The 23,250-nt window shown below is 39.6% G+C and overlaps 1 protein-coding gene across 3 annotated transcripts in view; it reads right to left on the reverse strand.

Moving 5' to 3' along the window:
* The window catches only part of AIG1 (androgen induced 1), a 230,535-nt gene that overhangs the window by 129,919 nt on the left and 77,366 nt on the right, over positions 1-23,250 (reverse strand). For all 3 annotated transcript variants that reach the window (XM_036872008.1, XM_036872009.1, XM_036872010.1), the window contains exon 3: positions 12,494-12,595. In XM_036872008.1, the coding sequence (XP_036727903.1) occupies positions 12,494-12,595 (102 nt within the window). The remainder of the gene's footprint in view (positions 1-12,493; positions 12,596-23,250) is intronic.

Raw genomic sequence — 23,250 nt, forward strand, 5'->3', positions numbered from 1 at the left:
GTGAAATGGCACTCCTTGAAGGCCCATATTTCACTAACTTGGCAAAACTTCGTTTCAAGGTCATTTCCAAGTGCTCGTCTTGTGCAGAGCAGCATGCGTGGAGCAGCACTAGCATGGCACCAGGTCAATCCATTAGTCATTGCTGGAGTGAGCCTTCTGTGGAGAGGCAGCCGGCTTCAGAGTCAGATGGGCTTTAGAAAGCATGCCAAGAAAACTTTAAGATTTGAAATGCTACAGAAAAGAAGGTTGCTGCCTCTTTTAATTGCCTACTATCCTTGCAGACGGCGGCTTTTCATATTTTTATGCAAATATTACATCTCTACCCAGTGTGAAAACCGGGTTAAAAAATGTGGTAAGTGAGTTTGTGCATATGTCTTCAATTGAGAACAGTGTCGAGTGCCAAACTTTGACCAAGCTAATCAGACTGTAGGTCTGTGTGAAAGCCTGAAGTGGTGGAATCTAGTTGCTATAGCTGCAAATTAAACAAATAAATGAGACACCATGGAATGCAGCAAAATATCTGTGGTCTGATTAGTTCATATTTGCCATATGTGTGAATATTAGCAGTCGAATTCTGAGTTTAAGCAAAGTTCTTTTCAAGAAGTGCAACTGAGGGCAAATGCTTAAAAATAAATAAAGAAGATCTGAAGCCTATGTCCAAAGATAAATATTTTACATTTTATATAAGCCTTTAAGGAATTTCATTAACTTTTTAGGTTAGGAGTATATACAAATTCCGTGTTGCTACAAATACAAGATTTCTACCAGGGCACCTTCCCTGGAAGCTTTAGACAAGAGTTTGACACTAATTTGTTACTTAGTATATGATGATAAGTTGAAATCATTAGCTAAGGGATGTACTTTATTTTATTTTACCTTACCTTATCTTTTCCCATCCTATTTTAGAGGATTTACATTTATTTGGCCTACTATGTGGCAGGCACTGGGCTATGTACTTCCATGGCTACAATCTCATGAATTCCCACAATAAGCTTTAAATTCTCCACTAGTGGAACTCGGCAGAGAAATTTAGAAAGACTGTTGAGCAGAGAATGCTATTCTGATTAGCCTCTTAAATCACATACGCTAAACTGTTTCCATAGAATAATAAAACTGGAGAAAACTACAGAGGTCACTTGGTTCAGTTCCCTTTTCTAGGTGGCTCACAGGTCTGCATCTATTTGAAGCACGGCATACGGAAACGGAGCAGCTTTTTTTGACTTTACGTGGTGTGAGAAAGAGAATAGAGCAAAAAAGACATTCTGTTGTGTGTGCGGTCAAGGCAACAAGGACGTATAGAAAGGAATGTTTAGGGCTTCCCTGGTGGCGCAGTGGTTAAGAATCTGCCTGCCAATGCAGGGGACTCGGGTTCGAGCTCTGGTCTGGGAAGATCCCACATGCTGCGTAGCAACTAAACCCACGTGCGCAACTACTGAAGCCCGCGTGCCTAGAGCCCGTGCTCCGCAACAAGAGAAGCCACCGCAGCGAGAAGCCTGCGCACCGCAATGAAGAGTGGCCTCGCTCACCGCAACTAGAGAAAGCCCTCATGCAGCAATGAAGACCCAACGCAGCCATAAATAAATAAATTAATTAAAAAAAAAAAGAAAGGAATGTTTATTAACATCGATCTTTTTACCCTACACATATAGAGAGTAGCAATGTTAACAGCAGCACATGGACCTATAAGATAATTAGATCTATTACCAGATCACATGAATTAATGTATTTGATAAGGATGAAAAAGTTTGCATTAAAGGGAGACATTTCCACCAATCAGGGCTAATCTTTGCACTTAGGTTAAAGCATATCTTAATTAGATCATTAGGTGTAAGCTCCTTCTCTGAATATGGATATGGCAGAATAGGAAAAAAAATCACTCTTGCTTAGATGAAAAGGAAAATAATTTAAAATGCCAGGAATGTTTACCAGTGTCTTGATGAAATATGTTTGTGAGCTATAATGACAATTCATGTTGAAAGACATGTCTTTAACTCGATGTTAAAGCTCCATGGAGAGAGACCCTCGGTAGAGCAAGTGCCGTGGGGTCAGGCAGCTCAGCATTCTACTCCCAGCTAGTCCCCTCACCAGCGGGGTGAGCTTGGACAAGCGGACATCATTCTCAGTAACAGTTACTGCTGCCTGCTCTTCCTGTCTGCCACCACGTATGTCATCATCATCTAAATACCTGTCTTGACCTTAGGAATCAACCATCCTCTCCACGCACAGTTACAACGTGGTTATAATTTACTGCTCTGAAAAATCAATTATGTTGTTACTGACTTTACTCAGAGTGTCGTCTCCAAAGCAGCTTCAACTCAATGGCACAAACTTAGGCACCGCAATTCAAAACAAAGAATACATCATTTTATTAAACCCCAGTGTATCCATTCAATGATCCTCAAGTTCTTAGTCCTGCAGCTTCCCCAGAGCCCATCCCATATTCACACTGCATTTAACAAGCTGGAATTCCCTAGGAATACATCTTAGGGTCCTGCAATTTGTGGAAAAACAAAAATAACAACAACTTTAAATTTTAGCTTAACCACACTGGTCAGGTAAGAATGATGTGGAAGCTTTAGTGTAGAGAACAGGGAAACTGCCAAAAAAGTTGATGGAAGCTTGGACAACACTAATAAGCAAGGACGATTGCACTTGCCAAATCATGTGAAAGTGTAAAAACAAATCTAGACAAGCTGAAGCCTGGTCAGCGGAGAGAGTGTGATGAAGGGCGTGTATACCATTTCCTCAATAAACGTTTACTGAGTGTGCACTTAATCCCAGACACTATGCTAGGTTTTGGAGGAAAGGATAAAAAATTTTGTTGTCCTTTATGGCCTCATAGCCAATTGGAGGAGTAAGCAAGTAACTGAACAGTAACCAAACAATGTGATGAGAGAAAACATAGGTGTATAAACAAAGTGTTATGAGTGCAGTGAGAAGACCTACTCAGATGCCGAGGAGCCTCTGGGCTACTTCACTCATAGGTGGTGTCTGAGAAAGAAATGCAGAAAGGGGGCATCAGACCTTCAGTTCTTCTAGAAAAGTAACTGAGGCAGCAGTGCGGAGAGAGGTCTGGTGATGAGACAGTGGGGAGGAGAGAGATGAATTGAGCTCGTTGCCTCAGTTCAGTTGAATGATGATGAAGCCTTGAACTAAAGCAAGGATGGTGGAGGTTAGGAGGCTGGGGCAGACTTGACAGCTACTTTGGAGGTATATACGATGTGGCTTGCCAACTAACTCTGAGGGGTCTGGTAAAAAGGAGCTTTTAGATGCATCTTGCCATTATTGAGAAGGAGATGAAAGATGGGGTTACAAGATTTAGAGGAGGGGTTAATGAGGTTGTTTCAATATGTTTATCTCAAGGTCCTTGTGTCAAATGCAGAGTGTGATGCCCTATGAGACACTGGACCAGGAAGTACAGACTTGGGAATAACTCTTGTAGGGCAGAGATAGAAGTCATGAGGGAGAGTGAGACCCTTTTGAAAGAGAACATGAGGAGAACAAATAGGACTGGTGTTTCAATCTTGAATAATGGATGAAGGGACTGGGCAGATTTGGACTTAAAAAGAACGGAAGACTCAGTTCCTTATGAGAGTCTTTCCTAAGCTGAAGACCCCATGGTCTTGGTCTACTACTGAAGGTCCATCATCAGGGATGCTCAAGCAGAGACTGAATTTGCCAGTATATTGTTCAAGTGATTTAAGTATCACATGGTGTATGGACCAGATGATCTTTGGAGTCACTTCCCAAGTCCAAGATTCCAGCATTCTGTGCCTCTGTGACAGAAAATGCAGCTTTTTTTCCCACTTCACTTTCTTTGGCAGCCATCACTGATGCTCGCTGAGGTTGGAACTTCAATTAAAAGGGAACTGGAAAGGATATAGGGATGGACTTCTGCCAAGGAGTTAAGTCTGTGGCTAATGAATGATCTGTCTGTGGTAGTGAAGAAGGAAGCCAGTTCCCAGGACAACACCTGCCTGCCTGTCCCCACCCGTCCCCCAACTATGAAGAGCTAAGGGCAGATGAATGGGAAACATATGAATGAAGTTTACTTTGAAATATCTATGGATTTAAGGATTAGGGGTAAAAAAACTTGAGTAAACCACTCTTTGGGTTTTGCTGACCCCAAAATATCTGAATATAATTTATAGACCTTTTGATGAACTCACAGTACTGCTGGGCCTGCTCATCTATTAAATGTAGCAAGAAAAAGGGCAGAGTGTAAGCCAAGTAATATTAGCCTTGAATTCTACCCTTGCATGGAAAATCAGTTCTACAAAGGAATTTGTGATGGCAGGAAGTTACTTTAAAAAGGCATCTGGCTATTACGCTAGAGAAAAAATAACTAATACCCAAATAAAACAATCAATATATGGAAGAGCTTTTCAATACATTTGATCCAGGCTACTACTTATCTGGCCTGTAGCTCTTAGATGTTCCAAGGACCCATGGTGTGTTCTTCAGACATCAATTCTGGCCTTTTCAGGTAAGAGAAACAATATACGTACAACCCGTAAGCCCCTCTGGGGGGACAGCAGGCCATGCATGCAAGATCTGGCTGCAGTGCAGCTGAATTTGAAAAATGAAGTAAAATACAAGTTAGGAAAAAAGTGAATGGTTTGGGGTGGCATCCTCTGTCAACAATTATGGAGGGGAACGAGAAAGAGTGGGATAAAAGAGAGCAAGAGAAAATGTGGACATAGACTATTGATATAGTCGATTCATTCATGCAATGAATTAGGTACTGTTCCAGGTGCTAGGGATAAATCAGTCACTAGAACAAAGATCCCTGCCTTTATGGAAATTAAATTCTAGAAGAAGGAGATGGACAATAAGCTCTAAATACAACATATAAATAAAAGCATATAATACGTCAAAGACAGTAAGTGCCATGAGGGGGATAAGGAGCAAGGTAAGGGGATTCCGGGGGGACGGGGTGGCTGCAGTGCCGAATAGGCTACTCAGCATAAGCCTTACTGAGAAAGTGCCATTGAGCAAGGATTTGAGGGGGGTTGAAGAAGTGAGTTAAGCAGATCTCTGGTGGAGAGCATTCCAAGACAAGCAGAGTGCTTGGTGTGTTCAAGGAACAGAAAGGAGGCCAGCTCAATCTACTAACATCTATTGATTCATCAAATGATTATTGAGTACCTATACTATGCCAAGGACTATGCCAGGTACTGAAGAGAGAAAAATTAATCCCCAAATCTCAAGAAGCTATGAAGGAGATATGGTATTTAAAACTGTGTGGTTTGGCCGTGACACTGTGCCTTCTTTACCCTAGGACATTTTTAACTCCCTTTCCCCCCATCTTCCTCTTTCTCATCTCCTATTCCATCTCCCTCCTTTTCATGGCCATTTCTCTTCTCATCCATGATGTTCCCTCCTTTCCTTTTCTCTTCTCTCTATCTTTTCCCCTTCCCCATCCTAGCCTCTCTATCTCCTCCTCTTCTTTCTTGCTTCTTTCAGGACTTTTTCTTTACCTTTGATTTTCTGTAGTTTAAAAGTGATACGCCTAGGCATAGGGTTTTTTGTTTGTTTGTTTTGTTTTATTTTGCATTTATCCTGTTTGGTGTCCGCTGAGCTTCCTGGATTTGTGGTTTAAGGTCTAAAATTAATTTGAGGGAAATTCTCAGTCATATTTCTTCTGTTTCTTTCTCCTTCTTCTCCTTCTGGTAATCCCATCATGCATCTGTTACACCTTCAGTAGTTATCCCATAGTTCTTGGATGTCTGTTCTGCTTTTTCAGTCTTTGTTCTTTTTGCCTTTCGGGTTTTGAGGATTCTATTGATATATTTTCTAGCTCAGAGAGTCTTTCCTCAGCTGTGTCTAGTCTACTAATAAGCCCACCAAAGGCATTCTCTATTTCTGTTACAGTGTTTTTTATTGCTAGCATTTCTTTTTGGTTCTTTCCTAGGATTTTCATCTCTCTGCTTACATTGCCCATCTGTTCTTGCATGATGCCTACTTTATCCCTTAGCATATTAATCATAGTTGTTCTAAATTCCCAGTCTGATAATTCCAACATCCCTGCCATGTCTGGTTCTGATGCTTGCTCTGTCTCTTCTAATTGTGTTTGTTGTCTTTGGTATGCCTAGTGATGTTTTTTTTTTTGACAGCCGGACATGACGTACTGAGTAAAAGGAACTGCTGTAAAAGGCCTTTAGTAATATGGTGGTGAGGTGTCAGAGGAGGAAAAGTGTTCTATAGTCCTATGATTAGGACTCAGTCTTTTAGTGAGACTGTGCCTCTGGACTATGAACTTCCCAAGTGTTTCTTGGGGTTTTTTTTTCCCCCTCAGGTAGGACAGGAAGGCTAGAGCCCGCTGGAGTTGGGTATGTCCCTCCTCCCAGGTCAGTTAGGCTCTGATGATACCTCAGCAGGTTAGACTCTGGTTAACTAGTTTCCATTAAGGTCAGGCTTTGCTAAGAGCTGAGTGTTCTGATGTATTTCACAATGGTTCCTTTCTCTTCCCTCTGCTGGAAGCATGAAGGGATGTTTCTCTGAAATTTATTCTGGGAATCTGGTTGAGCTCCTGCAGGTAAATCTCACAATATTGTGGGAACCTCTCTATGCCTGGGCCACCCTGGAATTTTTCACTCTCAGGTTGTCCTCTCTGAGCCTCCAGTAATCCATCAATTACCATTCAGGTTTCCCTCGCCGGGTGCTGGTTCCCGCAGTGGTTTCTGCTCAGGAGACTCTGCTCCAGTTTAGTTGTTATTCTCTGTATTTGCTTGTCTGTCTCTCTAACCTTGGGGCAGTGGTTTGCTCTATGTTCTCCCTTCTCATATGGATCCAAGAAGCGTTGTTGATGTTTTCAATCTGTTGAGTTTTTTACCTGTTATGACGGAGTTTCAACTTCCAAGCTCCTCATATGTGGAACCAGAAAACCCTCTTCGTCTCTGCCTCACAAACTTGTTCAAAGTTTTCTCAAACATCATTTAAAAGAATACATTTTCTCAATTTACAATATTTCCAGTTGAAATAATAAATAAGAAAGAGAATCGACAAAAGCTAAAATAAAATACCTTAAAATCCATTACTGATTTAAAAGAGACAGAATAATCGAATCTTCATGTCAAACTTTAGAAGGGCAATATCTAACACAGGAGAACTGGGCTTGGTAGAACTAATGATCACAAATGAAAATTCACAATGGAAGAAGCTAAAATCAGTAAAATTTGACACGAAAAAAGCTTACAGACGAGAACAGTATTCAATAATTCTGAAAGTATCTGCCTCACTGTGGATGTAGCTCTCCTTCTTGTTCTTTGGGGTCTTATTTGTTTTCTTTGGAAGGTCCATTGGGAGCCTTAGCAAGAAGTTCCCAAGAAATTTCTGACCTCTGTTCCAGTCTTACTTTTATTTTTGAAAATTTTCAGATATCTTCTAGTTACTTTAGAATATATTGTGAAAATTGAGAAAGGTAGTTTTTTCATATGAAAAAGAAGGTCTTCTTTCAACCAACAACTTATTCTATGAAATATCCAATATCAGGGTGGCAGGCTCCACAGGTCATGAAATGCATAATCTTTTTATCCCAGAAAAGGAAAATTTCTATAAGCTGTATTATTTACCAAAAGAATAGTGTCAAATTTGAGTTCCTGCAAAACCAATGATCATCCAAGCAGTATTTAATGCCTTCTTTTCTGGGAAAGACAGATGTACAAAAACTTTAGTAATTACCAAATGTCAAAATAATATTGAACAGAATAAACATTTGCCTAAATTAAGGTTCTCTTGAGGATCAGTTACATATAACAAGAACAACTGACAAATCAAGCATGATGAGAGGTGGGATTTATGTTTTTGTCTCCTGATAAATTATATGGGGAATGGATAACTCCTGTTGTGATTATAAGAACATCTAAGTCATGTCTGCTTAAAGATCTGTGGAATAATAATAATATCCTAACCTTCTGCAGTGCTTGGCATTCTCAAAAGCACTTTATAAACATTAATTAGGTCTTCAATAAGCTGATACTGTCTTGTTGGTTTTTTCCTGTTATAGCATCACTGAGAGTCTGCCATCTTTCTAGAGTTTAAATATTTATTTACTTATTGCTTTTAAAGTGTATTTACTCCATTGACAATGCTTTAAAATTATAATCAGCAGAAGAGAAATGTTCACAATTCTACTTTTGCAACTAAGAAACAAGCCAGAGTAACAACAGTGCTTCTCCTTGCCAGAGTGAACACAGTCTGTTGGGGGTACTCTGTTGGTCTGGGAAACTGTTTTCTTACTTACGTTTATCCACTTCAAACATGCCCTTCCCATCCTTTAAAACTGCATGTGTTTTTCTCATCCCCTAACTACACAGTGCCTAGCAGGGTGCTTTGCATGTGGTGGGTTTTCAAAAAATGTTTGCTAGATTGAATTAAACCAAAGCTCAGCCCCCATATGTGGCAGCCATGCGGAATCCTACCACAACTATCTGTGACCACTCTCATTACATTTTGGAAACTCCGATTCATTTGCTGATATCACTTCTGTTTTCCTTTTGTCTGATTATCAGTGGACTGAGAATAAAAGGTGATAGAAAGAAATAAATGTAAACTTGACATTCTTCTAAGTTTCAAAAGCAAATACACAAACATCCTTTACATTATCAACACTTAGTGAATGCCTAATGGGCATGTATGCTGTTTGAATTGCTGGGAATACAAAGATAAATAGGGTTGCAAGGACAGAACAATTTTTGATTTTGAATATTGAACTGACTCCATTTAAATGTGCTATACTGGGGCCTCCCTGGTGGTGCAGTGGTTAAGAATCCACCTGCCAATGCAGGGGACATGGGTTCGAGCCCTGGTCTGGGAAGATCCCACATGCCACGGAGCAACTAAGCCTGTACACCACAACTACTGAGCCTGCACTTTAGAGCCCACGAGCCACAGCTACTGAGCCCGCGTGCCACAATTGCTGAAGCTCTTGCGCCTAGAGCCTGTGCTCTGCAACAAGAGAAGCCACCACAATGAGAAGCCCGTGCACCGCAACGAAGAGTAGCCCCCGCTCGCCGCAACTAGAGAAAGCCCATGCACAGCAGTGAAGGCCCAATGCAGCCAAAATCAAATAAATAAATAAATAAATAAATATGCTATACTTTATATGTTTGTATTTTTAGTTGTAATAAATTAAAATTCTTTGTGTGGAGGGTGTGTGTGTGTGTGCTATTTTAATGGAGCCTGGAGATAACCTAGTGTTTACACAGCAAGGGTGTATTACCCTTCTATTCACCCATTTCCTCTTCTCTTCTGCAAATAAATTCTAGGATTGCTTGCTGAGAGAAAAGAGGAAGACAATGGAAAGAAAGAGGTAGAATATTTTCCTTTAGTTATAATCATGTCTAACTTTTGGCAACTTTAGTGTAAATCAAAATTGAAACCCCTGTGGATTTCAGACCCTGTAAGTTTTCTCTTATGCCTGTTTGAATGCTGCAAATTCAAGACTGACTTGATGATTCTCCTGAAATGGTGTCATGATTGATAGACTTATACACTGCATCTCAGTTCTGTGGTTCAGGGCTCTGGATCCCTAGAAATTATGTTGAGATTCTTCAAACAATGAATATGATTCTATATGTAAGAACAGAGTACATTCTCTCTTGGAATTCTTGTAGTTATAAAGATCTAAGCAGGCAATAATAGTGAACAGGCCTAGAGAGCCGTAAACCATTTGCAGAAATATTTGACGGTTACAAATTAAACTAGGCAGTATTAAATAAAATATGTTCTATCCTCCTACATTCTTAGATATATTTTCGTAAAATAAAATAAAATAATATGATTGGATGAGTAGTAAAATTTATAAATTACAAATATAAATATTTAGTATAATATAAATATCCCCAAATTTTATTTTCTCACCTTCATTTCAGCAAATTCACTAAACATGTTTTTATAATGGAAATTCTTACAAAACTGGAGCTCTACTAACAGTATTAATCTAAAATATCAATTAAAAATAAAATGTAATTATAATTAAAGTGTATACAACTTGAATGTTTTCATCAAAACATGAACATTAAATACATGTAAAAATTTTAATGAATTATTTTCATACTTTAAAGTTAGATATTCAAAAGTAGTTATTAAAATTAAAGGCAAATACAAACTATAATTAATTAAATACAATTTTAAAAAAGCTGAAAATGCTGATTTAATTTTTTGATGTTTCATAAATCATATTACACATTTTTATAAAGATTAAATTATTCATGATTCCAGCATTTAATGTTCATATTTTAATTGCCAATCCAAAGCATTAGCACCGTGTTTTATGCATGATGTATTTAAAGTTTCATATATACATATTTAGAGTAATGTAAATTGTTTAATATTGCAAAATATTCCTCAGCCATCAAATCCAACATCTTTGTTAGTAATTCTGGAACCATGAATTGGAACATGAAAAAAAGCTAAGAAATGGTCATTCAGCTTTTCTAAGACAAAATTCATTGGGAAAGAAATCTACTGAGCTCATATTATCTGAGAGGACTTGACATGTTCGTTAATTTATCTTTTCCCTTTCCTAAATATTTCTGTCACTCAAATCCTCCTTGCATTTCTAAGTAGTGTTTTTCTCCAAGAGTGAGAATTTTAACCCATCAAAGTGAATCAAGGGAAAATTAGGAGAGTCCAGCTGAAGTTCTAATAACTTCATACAAACTTAATAAACCATTCATTCGCAACATTAGACAGTGCCAGTATCTGCAAAGATTGTGATTTATTCTCTGGCCAGAAGGTAACACTGTACAGTTTAGGGATGTAGACAACAGGCCAGATTGCCCAGGACTCTACTTCTATAGCACATGATGCAATCATTTGTTCTCAGCTAAGGCCCTTCTGGTGTCAGAAACTTTCTAAGCCTCAGTTTCTTCATCTGTAAAAGGGATAATAATTTCTTGTTCATAGAACCACTAAGAAAATTAAATTATATAGCCTGGCACATAGTAGGTTATCAAAAAATAGTAGTTATTAGTATTGACTGGCAAAGAATTATGGGGACTGGCTGTACTGCATTAGTCATCAATCTAATGATTATGTACTGGTCTTCCTATATGCCAGGTGGCTGGGCAGAGACGCAGGATTCGAAGGCTGCCATTTTGCACTAGCTGTATAACATTTTTGCGGACATGTACCATGGAGATACAGAAGTGCGGGGCCAGCACAGCTAACAGCGGAGCAAACTTGGCTTGTAAAAGTGGGGAAAGGTTCCATGAAGAAGACAGTATACAAGCTGGCAGGATAAGCAAGAGTTTCCCAGTGAAGAATGGGAAGGGCATTGGGGGCAGAGGATTGCAAAGACTTGGGAGTTATGAAAGCATTTCCACATTCAAGAAAAGCAAAAAGTTGGAGAGAGGCAGAGTAACCATGTCAGGCTCCTGGTTAAATTTAATTGACAAGACCCAACTGATTTGTTTGTAACTAGACCTGAGGTGCCATGTTAATCATTCTACAGTGTGGCTCTAATTGGACTCAAGGAAAATTCCAGTTCTCTGAGATGTGCTACTTTTGAGGGGTTGGCTTACAAAAGGTTTGGTCAATGCCCCTCAGTACAATAATGTTTGTTTGTTACTACACAGCATTTTCTTAAAATATACCAAAATTGGGGGCAGAAGGGAAACACTTTGGACCTCAGATGCGTGATTTCCAGTTCTCCATTCCCCTATAATTTCTGTCATGGGTTGCCCTTTTCACTAGGAGCACCCAGGGACACATTCTAAAAATTGCTGTAACCAAAAAATGCAGGCTTCTTAGTTAATAACAAAACAGTGCTCAATCCCAGAGATGGAAAGGGAAGACGACACAAAATTTGTCTGCAGAAAATATACCCTCAAATCTTGTCAAGCAATGTGCAAACCAGCCAAAGTATTTGATTTGAAACTTGTGAAGGTAACATCATTGCTAAAGCATCTGAAAGGATTAGACTGAGAAGAAGGAAAAGACCTCGCAGCTGCAGGCAAATACCCTGGGATGGGCAGACCGTGACAAGGTGGACAACCACCGCTGAGGACACCTCCAACGTCTGTAGCAACTCTCCCACGGAAAGTAACAGCCCTGCCTCCCCTCCAGGGGAAATTCTCCAAGTACACTGGTTACTTCCAACACAATCTCACTGATGTGAAGTGGAGGAGGCATGGGGTGTCCATAGTGGTGCAGGTGGGAATCAATCCTTAGTCTCCAACAGGGGACAAACCTTTGAATGGCACAGAAATTAAATCGATCCTGGAGTGAGCCAATTGCATTATACCTAACACCACTGACACCTCTTATAAACTATGGATTCATCTACTACGTAGTTTTAATAGTGACTCAATTTCATGAGAAGACCTTTTTTATTTACGTTCAGTTTTCTTCTCTAACTGTACTCTCTCATTATAATTTTCAATTCACAGTTATTTAGGTAGATTCTGTGGACAGCCTAAATTAGAAAACAGCTCTTTAGTAGATTTTTTTTTAAATAAAAGGAAATCATTTGTTTTAGTCCACTTACCATTCCATGATTCAGCCACCCTGGGATAAAATTATCAAGCAACTTCGGGTAAATCATCTCTCTGTCATAGGCATAAATGATCCAGAACACCGCTACAACGAACTGGAAGGGAAAAAGAGATCCTTTATTTCAAAGGCACCAACTGTCCACAGCATACAATTTGTTGGTTATCTATTGTTCAAAGAACCCAACAAAACTATAATTTATAATGAAAGACAAATCAGTAAGCCAGCTAATAACTGCAAAGATTGTTCTAACTTCAACCCATTAGTGGTAACTGTTGGGGTCCTTCCTCTTTCCTTGATCTCCCAACTGTGTTCTCTCAGGCGAAGGGCTCTGTTTGTGAGGGAGAGAGAGATGGTCTCTCTGTCATCTGGAACAGCTCCCTTCCAGGGCTAAGTGTGTTGGTTTGATTCCTCTCAAGAGGCTTTAAAAGTTCATTGGTGGTTTTTTGGATCCCATTCCCCACTGTTCAGCATTAGAACACATTCAAGAAGCTGTAGTGTATTTTCCTTGAACCCATCATGTGGTTTAAATTAATCTTCACATTCTCAAGTTTCTATTTCACCACTCACAGCATTGAAATCACTGCTATAAAATGTCCCAAAGTCACAATTCCAGCAAATGTATTAATTTATATAGCCTAAGCGGGGGCTTTAGCGACACTGAGAAGCAGAGTGTACGAAGAGTTAAGGAAGATTCCTAATTTATGAATAACTCATAAATTCATCTGGATTCCAGAGGTTTATTTTGACCCATCAGCAACATCAACAAAAGCAAGGAAAGTACTCAATTTATTATCTTATCTTTCCTCAAACTAATGGCGAGAGAAGAAGCTCAGATAAAATAAAGAAATGAATGGCCCAAGGCCTTAACCTTCACCATAGAATTTTTTTTTTTTAAATGAATGCTTTTGTAAATAGTCTATAAATGTAGCATAGAAAAGGGAATGAACCATCCCAGAGGGAGGTCTCATAGTCTCTTCAGAGTTATGTGTCAAAATAATAAATACTACGGAATGATAAAATGTGGCATCAATGTTAAACAGAAACAATTTTATCTCATTTCTTGTAAGTCATCCATGCCCTGTCATTTTATTAATAATATATATTTTATTGCCACTTTTTATAAAACTCCTGGTGTTTATAGCTCAAGGCTAGTAATCAGAAGGATTCCAAAGTTCTTTTAGAAGCACGTCAGTTATCACACGGATAGTCTTAGCCCCCCCAAAAAATTCACCCTTAAAACCCAGGATGTTACGAACATTTACTGATTCATAAAACACATTGAATGATAATTACAATAGGCAACTGTAGATAACACACGTAGTTTTAATACCAGATTAGGGTCCCCAGTTATTTATCCTGCTTTTGGGGCAACTATTTTCACTCAGTGGATAAATGCACAAGAGGAAAAAAGAAAAAAACATCTATTATTAGCTTAAGGTTAACTATCATCAGGATCTTTCCAAGTACAACAAATAATTTTTGAATTATCCACAATTTGGGTTTGTTCATTCCACTACTAACTTCATGTGTATTGAATATCAGTGTTCCCTGCCCTCAGACCTGGGTGGGCTCCATGCTTTACACTCTTGTTACGCAAAGTGTGGTCCCATGAATCAGCGGCACCCACGCCACCTGAGAGCTTGTTAGATGTGCAGAATGCAGGTCCCAGCCTGATGTGTTCTGATCCTGTATTTTAATAAGATCCTGAGGTCATTCCTATGCACGTAAACGTTTGAGATGTCCTGCTTTGGAAGGCTCTGCTCCAGCCACCTGGAGCCTCCTCCCTCGCCATGGAGTGAGGCAATCCCAGGTCCAAGTGGCTGGTCTACCCAGAGCCTGCACCCCCTCCCCTTCTAAACCACATCCTGGGAAACCATGACCCTGGAATTTCCTGCCTAAGTAGACACAAGTATGCCTCAGGGCCTGTGTGGGTCTCCTTCTCGGGTCTGACCCTGGAAGACTGACTGTGCAATAATTGTTTGTATCCCTTGACCAGAGAGATGGTTAAGGGGTATTTACTCCTGTAGGATGAGAACCAAAGTTTTACATGTGGCCTGGGTGTCCATACACAGGCATGAAACCATTTCAATCCTGGATGGAGCCATCAGTAGAATCCCTTTACCTTTGCCACATAATGTAATTTAATCATGACAGCGACATCCCATCACAGTCACAAGTCCCCTCCCATACTCAAGGGGAGGGGATTATACAGGCCCGTGTAGCAGGGGGCAGAATCTTTGGGCCGTCTTAGATTCCTGCTTACCATATGCTTCTACCCTTCTTTTCCAATATTGTTTTGGCTATTTTAAGTCCTTGGCATTTTCATTTAAATTTTAGAATCTCAGCTTGTGAATTTCTACAAAGACATCCCCCTAGAATTCTGATTATGACTGTACTGAATCAATATATTCAATATGAGGAGAAAAGATATCTTAACAATATTGAGCCTTCTAACCTATGAACATAATTTATGTCTCCATTTATTAAGACCTTTAATTTCTCAATGTTCGTAGTCTTCAGTGACAGCTCTTACACATATTTTAAGTCTACCACTAAGCATTTTATGTTTTTTCTGCTATTGTAGATAGCATTAAATTTTTTTTTACATTCTTTGTTTGCTAGCATATAAAAACACAAATGATTTTTTGTATGTTGACATGGTATCCTGTATCTTTGCTAAATTCACTTAGTCATTTGAGTGGTTATGTTATAAATTATTTTGGTTTTTATATGTACACGATCTACAAATGAAGACAGTTTTTCTTCTTTCTTTACAATTTGTATGCCTTTTAGTTCTTTTTCTTTTCTTATTGAACAATGTTGACCAGAAGTGATGAAGAGTGAGCATCTTTGTCTTCTTCCCTACTTAGGGAAAGTGTTCAGTTTCTCAACATTTCAGTTTAATATTAATTGCAGGTTTTTCTTAGGTGTCTTTTATCAAGTTGAGGAAAATCTCTCCTATTCTTAATTTATGTATGTAATGAATGAGTGCTGAATTTTTTCAGATAGTTTTGCTGCATATCTTCAGGTGACCACATATTTTTTTCTCCTTTATTCTGTTAATATGATGAATGATAGCAATTGATTTTTAATGTTAAACCAGCCTTCCTGGTCATTATGATGATCTTTTTTAAATTTAATTATTTTATTTTATTTTTTATTTTATAATATTTTATATATTATTGGATTCGACTTGCTGATATTTTAAGGAATTTTTTCCATCTTTATTCATAAAGTATATCAACGTCTAGCTAGTTTTTTTTCCCCCATAACATCATTTTCTAATATTGGTTACAGGATAATGCTGGCCTCAAAAAATAAAGTGGGAAGTATTCCCTCCTCTATTTTGTGAAGGACTTTGTGCAAAGTTGGTATTATTTCTTCCTTACCTATTTGATATACTTCTCCAGTGGCATCATCTGGACTTATAAGTTTTCTTGTGAGAAGATTTAATTGTGAATTCAATTTCTTTAATAGATATAGAGGTTTCAGGTTTTCTACTTTTTCTTGAGTTAGTTTTAGTCATTTTTGCCTTTTATAGATTTTCTCCATTTCATCTAAATTTTTGAATTTATAAAGTTGTTCTTAATATTCTGCTATGGAAATCAGCAAATGCTACACATCAGGTAGTTTATCCTTAGAGAGCTGGTTGTTAAAGTTTGCCAGCACATCACTCTGGAGAGCAACTTTCTGTTCACCAGGAATGATCATTCATGGTGTCCCTACCACATATAAAGCATTGTGGGGTCAATACTTAATAGTGCAATTTGGCCAATCCTTTGACCCCTACCATAGATTGATGGAATTATATGGGTTATTAAAAGCAAAGTGACTTTCAAGAAAGTGTTAGTCACCTTTCTCAGTGTAACACTAGAAGATCAAGGGGTACAGCTAACTGAGTAATCAGCCTTCTAAACAATTCTTGAGATAAAAACGCTGCACAGGTGGTAGCTCCTTGGCTTCCTGCACTGACATCCTCTTGATGGTATGGTCATCAGCAAACCCAAAATAAGTTTGAACTCTACTACCAGGGCATGGATATGAACAAAAATAGGTTCTCCTGGACAGGCTAAGTGATATTGAAACGTCCTACTGTTGTGAAGAAGCTTCTTCTCTGTCCAGGACTGGTAGCCAGCTGTTCCCCAGCACACACCTGCTGCTTCTGTGCTGCCAGGACCAGAATACTGTACTTGAACTGAGAGTGGGAGAAGCACAGTCACTTCCGAGTTCTTCAAGCTTCCCAGACAAAACACCTGTGTTACAGTGGTTATTGAGGCCTCATTTGAACCCCCCGGAAGGATTAGAAATAAACACAAAAGAAAACTGGATTCATACTTTGTCCTCTTTTTGTAAGGAGTCTCTCATATGGAGTCCAGTAGAAGCTGAAGCTAATCAGCTTTAGTTTACTTCTAAGAAAAAGCTTTAGTGATCAGTGGGAAATTCCTTGGAGTTGAGTAACACCAATTAGAATGCAAAGGATGTCACAGAGACATTTACCCTGAAGGAGGCTAAAAAGTCACTTATCTGTAGATTGGTCTGTGAAGGCCATTTAGCGTGATCTCAAACATCCACTGTTGAAGGAGGGAAGGAGGAACTAAATGAATGCATCTTTAAGTTTTCAGCTTCAACATGACATGAGTTTATGGAATTGCTTTCCCTTTTGAAACAAATCTATTAGTACTCAGACTTTACCAATTACTGATTGGAAAACATTTAAATTCTCTTTTGGGCTCTACTCCTTTGCTTCTAGATTTCCTTTTCATGATTTGCTTTCCCATCGATTCTTTCCAAGGTCACACTGTTGCTGAGAAGTAACATTTAGACATGTTTCCAGCTGTGATTTCTCTTTCCAAATGCACCAAGCATGAGAGTAAGTTGTGTGCTCTGGATGCTAGCTGGCTTTGTCTCTGATGGCCTCCATGCAGACAGTGAATGCCTCATTTTGACATGGCCCTTGTCTTCCCACTTTGCACATCTAGGAGATCCTGAGTCCGCAGGTGCTCTCCTTCTGGCTGACTTCCCTCAGTCATACTGTTAACTTCAGAAATGCACAGGGAAGCATAGGGCACTCTGAAATGTTATAGTATCTTTTTTTCCAGAGTACAAGTTTTTTCTAGTACTCATTCCTAGAAGTGTGACAAAGAACTCCTCTACTGTAATGATGAGGTTGTGAGTTACATTATATTTTTTTATGCTGTACATTCTGCTCAAATTACTTTAAAACCAGAATCTCCATTTAGAGAGTTTCTAAAGCACATGTTGATGTTATACCTTTCTCATGGCTTTCATCTTTTTGGTAGAATTTATAATTTCTCCATATTTATCCACACTTAGGTCCTTAATTATCTTTTCTGACTGAGTAATTATGTGAGAATAAAAGCCCAGCTCCTACAGGAGCCCGCATGATTTGATGCCTGCCTATATTTCCAACCTTCACTTGTACAGTATTCTTTCTTGCTCCCTAAGCTAAAATTGGCAATTTGATTGTTCCTAAAACTCATCATGTGCTTTCCTGCCTCAGAACCACAGCATTTTCCACTCTATGCCAGGAATGTCCTTCCCTCATTTTCATGTGGCTAGATTCTCTGTTCCTTCAGGTCTACTTTAGACAGCATGGAAGCCTCATCACTGTTCCATTATTTTCTATCAGAAACCCTGATAGAAAATAGTCTTTTTGTTGTTCAATTGTTCACTGTCTGGCTCTTTTATGAGAAAGTGAAGTCTCAGGAAGTAGGGACTTCTCTGTCTTGTTTACTGCTGTTTCCCCACTAACTGGCATATAACATGTTTATGGTAAAAATTTGCTGAATAAATGAATAAAGGTGCATTGCTGTTCCTTATATGTGTCAGACCCCACATCTCCCAGAGAAGCAAGTACCTTTTTACTTCTTCAATTTTCTTCCCATTGACCTAAGATTTCTTTTTTATGTTGTCCACATTTTGTGTCCTCCTGTCTGTGAGGAGATAACCCTTTCTTTCCAAGATTTTTCTTTTAGCTCATCCCTTCTCAGATCTTTTATCCGTTAGCTCTTCTTTTACCTGTTTAAGTCTTCTATCATCTTAAAATAATCCTTCCCTGAATTTCTAGATCAAGATGGAAGACTAAAGGCTCTCTTTCTTGAAATCAACCAAGAATAAGGGGAATAAGAAAGAGAAAGAAACCAATGGAAGCAGGGAACATCCCTAATCCAATAATCACTCTTCTCAACTGGCTGCCAAGTGTTAGGGAAATTGAACACGGCCAGGGGGAGACACTAATGTAAGAAACAAGATCCGAGGGCTCTCTGGTCTGGCGAGCAGAACAAAGAGATCGCTACAGGTGACACACTGTAAGGGACACTCTGTGACCCTTGCTGGGAACCAGAGCTCTGAGATGTATGGGAGCCCTGGGGAAACGTTCAGGGGTCAGAGGTGATGATGTTCAGTGAGGCAGTGGGCAAGCATGGCATCTCTGCAAGAAGCAGGATGTGGGCATGTGAGGTAAACAAGACAGGATCTGTGGTAACCAGCCCGAATGGACCTCTCCTGCTCACCTGATGAAGACCAAGCTTTCTGTCACCATACGACAGGGCTGTGATCAATATGAGTCAAAGAGAGAGAAATGAGTCAGACCCAGAAAGAAACCATTCTCCAGGGGAGGGCGGTGGTGGGAAACAGACAGAAATTCAAGCTGCCCTCACTCAGTTCCTTAGCCTGTCTCTAGTTCTAGCCTTTCACAAATAGCTGGCTCAGAAAGAACAAACCGATTTAAGGATGAGTAATCATTAAAAAAGAAATAGCATGGAATGTATTCATTACATTACCACAAAAAAAGAGATACGACAAAAAAGAGAGCGAGATAAAGCTGAATATGACCAAAAGGGTGGGGGGGAACTGAACAATACAAACCAGAAAATGTATTAATTAACTTATGATCAAATAATTCTCCATTAAAGAAAAGCAGTCAGAGATGAAAAATTGAGACTTAAAGAAGAGAAGATAGAGCGAGAGAAGAGGATAAAAGTGAATGGGTAGAATTTTGGCAAGAAATAAAGTATAAAAAATAAAACCACATAAAACTGAAAGTCGCATTATAAGCAGTGAAAGGAAAAACTGCCTTTGGTATAGACAATGGGGGTTTAGCTCTCCTCAGTCCTGTGGACTAGGTACACCGAGAAACCTTCCTGCTGTGAAACACTAGGTGCTAAATAAATTACGACAAATATACTTTCAAATGTATTGCTGAGCGGACAAGAAAGGAAGGGAAATCACTAGGAGCCAAAAAAACCATACAGACAAAAAAGAACAAGGAAAAAAACCAGAACAGTAGCAAACACAGAAACTGGGACTGCCCTGGAGGCAAATGCTAACACCAGAATCTGAGTGTTCTGTGAACTGTGGCCACTGAGATGGATGACAATGGCCTTGGGCCCATGCAAACCTATGGACTGGGTCCTGAACCTGAGGGGCCTGGCCCACCTTCAAAGAAAGGGTAGGCTAGAGGAAGCACCCTTCATCTGGTTAAATCAATTGCTTTCTATTCCTAACTGCTAAGATTGTTTTAATCAAAAAGGTTTCATTTCATTGAATTTTGTTCTGCACTGAGATCATCCTTTTTCCTCCTTTATCTTTGTATTCATGAAAGCTACGTGTGGTAATTAGGCAAGTTTTGCAAAGTCAGAAAATAAATTTTATACTTATATCAATTAACTGTCGTGGATATTGTAGTACTTACCCCAGATCCCCTCTTCAGGGTCCATGCATCCATCCTGCAGATGTTGGGAATATCAGTTGCTGGTCACTGTCAGCTGCATCCCTCATTAGAATTGCCCTCAGCTGCAAGGAACTGCTTTGCTCAAGGCCATGCCCCTACCCCAGGGACAGTCTAAATCCAATGACTTACGGATGCAAGGATACAAAGACCCAGCGCCTTTGCCTCGATTTAAGGCAACGCTGAAGGGTCATCCCTGCTCTAAGAGCTCCCAGGATGCCCGTTACAGCTGCAGGGTGGGTCATCTTCTCCCTCTACCCAGTGCTGTCTTCCTCACTTCCTAACAGGTATATCTCCCAAGAGCCCCCTCCTGCACGCACTCTCCATCTCAGAGCTGTTCACAGGGACCCCAATCCAAGACCATGCCATTCATGTAAAAGTGCAAGAGACAGATATTTTTAAATATGAAAACATTTGTTGTAAATCAATCACCATAAAGAATTGTATAAAAATTAGTTGCAATCTCACCCTGCAGTAGTGAGTCATTGCCAAAAGGACAGGTATATCCTTCAAGATTTTTTTCCACGCAGTTAAAATGCATTCCATACGGTATTTTACAAAATTAGGTCATACTATACCTAGTCTTCTGCAATTTTTTAATTTAAAAATATTTTAAAAAGATACCCCATTTTTCTGAAGCACTTCATAGTACCCCACTGTATGCTACACACCATCATTTACTTAAGCACTCACTAATGAATACGTACGTTCGTTCCAATTATTACAATTTCCAATAACGTTGCAATGGACATGTTATGTTAATGGTTTTTGCACCTATATGAGAACCTCAGGGGAATAAATGACTAGACGTGAAGCTCTTGGATCCGAGATCACCACTGCCTGTCGAGTTGACTTTCACAAAGGCTCCTCTGTCATTCCCCGCTCCCAGAGCCAGCTGCCTTTACCCCAGCTGCAGGCCACCGTGTCCCTGTCCCTGTCCTGGACTGTTGTGGTCGCTTCTTGTTTAGACCCACTGGCTTCAGTGTCCTCTTAACTCTATTTCTACTTTATCTTGGCCTCAGAGTTATAAAATGTTTGTTATAACAACATTCAAGAACTTCCCAGTTTAAAGCTTCCAATGGCTCTCCCTTGCTTGCAGAATAAAATCCAAACTCCCTTTGTGATATGGCCCCAAATTCTCTTTGCAGTCCCTTGCCAGCTCCTTTCAGGAACCCAATCACCACACTATGTGTCGTTTTCCAAACTCACCACACACTTCCAAGTACCCATTCCTTTGTGATTTTATAACCATAGCTTAAAACTCATTACAATTTTTTTTTCAAAATCCAAGCTCAATCAGTGTTACTCTCATTGTGCAGTTGTTTCCTCCCCTCCCCCACCCCAGTCTCTTATCCGGAGTAATTATTTCCTTCCCTGACCGATCACAGGTTTCTGCTTGTAACAGTAGCCCATTTAGCTGTGACTCTTACAAGCCTTCTAACCTGCTGGCCCCTCTAAGCTGCTGGAGGGCTCCTTCCACCCCAAGTCCCCCTCATGTGCTGCTCTCTTTGCCTGGAATGCCTTCTACCAGCCCTCCCAGCTCATCCTTACCATAGAGATGGTTCAGAAATGTCATAACCTCCAAGAAGCCTCCCCTGAGTTGCCCCAGACTCAGGCCCCCTTTCCCTGCATGTGCTCTCAAAGCATATTATGCTTTTCCTTTCTAACACTGAGTGTAATTAGGATTAGATAATTGATGGTGTAATTAATAGTTTCTCTTTCCAGTCGAATGGAAGGTCCATGAAGGCAAGGATCCGACTGTTCCCTCTCTGTTGTGTCATCACATCTCTCTTGGTGCTTCATAATTTTCTTAACTCTTCATTTTGAAATAATCTAAGACTTACAAGAAGTTGAAAAATAATACAGAGAGTTCCTGTGTACCCTTCACCCAGCTCTCCCCAATGATAACATCTCACATAACTGGCATTGGTATAATACTATTAACTAAACTACAGATCTTCTTCCAGTTTTTACATGCATTCTTTTTTAGAGGGTGTTATTGCACTATAAAAATTTACCATGTGTATACATTTATGCAACCTCTACCACAATCAGGATTCAGAAGAGTCCCATCCCCATAAAGACACTCCCCAATGTTATTCCTTTAGAATCACACCCTCCGCCCAATCTTAACCCCTGGCAATCATGGATCTGTTCTCCATCACTACATTTCGTCATTTCTAGAATATTACATGAATGTAATCTTTCCTAGTACTTTATGAAGGATGGTTTACATCTATTTAGTTTCAACTATATATGGGCCAGAGGCTTCACAAGTAAGATCTTATTTAAGAATCACAACTACCTTGAGATAGCTACTATTATTTTTCTACTTTTATAGATGAAGAAACTTAGCTTTAGAAAACTTAACTTTCCCAGAGTCAAAAAGTTAATAAGCTGGCCAGAATGTGAGGCCAGACAGTGGGAACCCAGAGCCATTGCTATTAACCTCCTTAAACACTTTCTGCACATAGTTCATACTTTTGAAGGAATTATAATTGAATGAATGAATAATTCAGTGCTATAAAGGAAAAACTCAGGTTTTTCCTTCCTGAGTAGGAGAAAAATCCAGTTCTCCCCTACTATGTCTTTCTTTCCTGTGTGTCTCTTTACCTTCACCAAGAACACTCCACTTCTGACACGTCTGGTCACCAACTGTGTGGAGGCTATTTTCCCCCCCAACCAATTCTCTGACACCAGCTGGGTGTCCTACAGTTTAACTCAGTTCATATACTACTGTCTGGAGATAGCAGCAGATCCCACAGGTTATGGGCTCAGTCCCATGAGCCTGGCCCCCTCCACCCTTCAAAGGCCAGCCACAGGCCCGGGTTGTCACCTGTGCTTCTGGCTTGACTGGCCGTAGATCGAGGGTCCAACAATCCTCATCTTGGGTTCGATTAACTTGCTAGAGCGGCTCACACAACTCAGGGAAACACTTACTTACATTTACTGCTGTACTATAAAGGATATGGTAAAGGATACATATAAACATCCAGATG

The sequence above is a fragment of the Balaenoptera musculus genome, chromosome 12 (assembly GCF_009873245.2).
Source record: "Balaenoptera musculus isolate JJ_BM4_2016_0621 chromosome 12, mBalMus1.pri.v3, whole genome shotgun sequence".
NCBI lineage: Eukaryota > Metazoa > Chordata > Mammalia > Artiodactyla > Balaenopteridae > Balaenoptera > Balaenoptera musculus.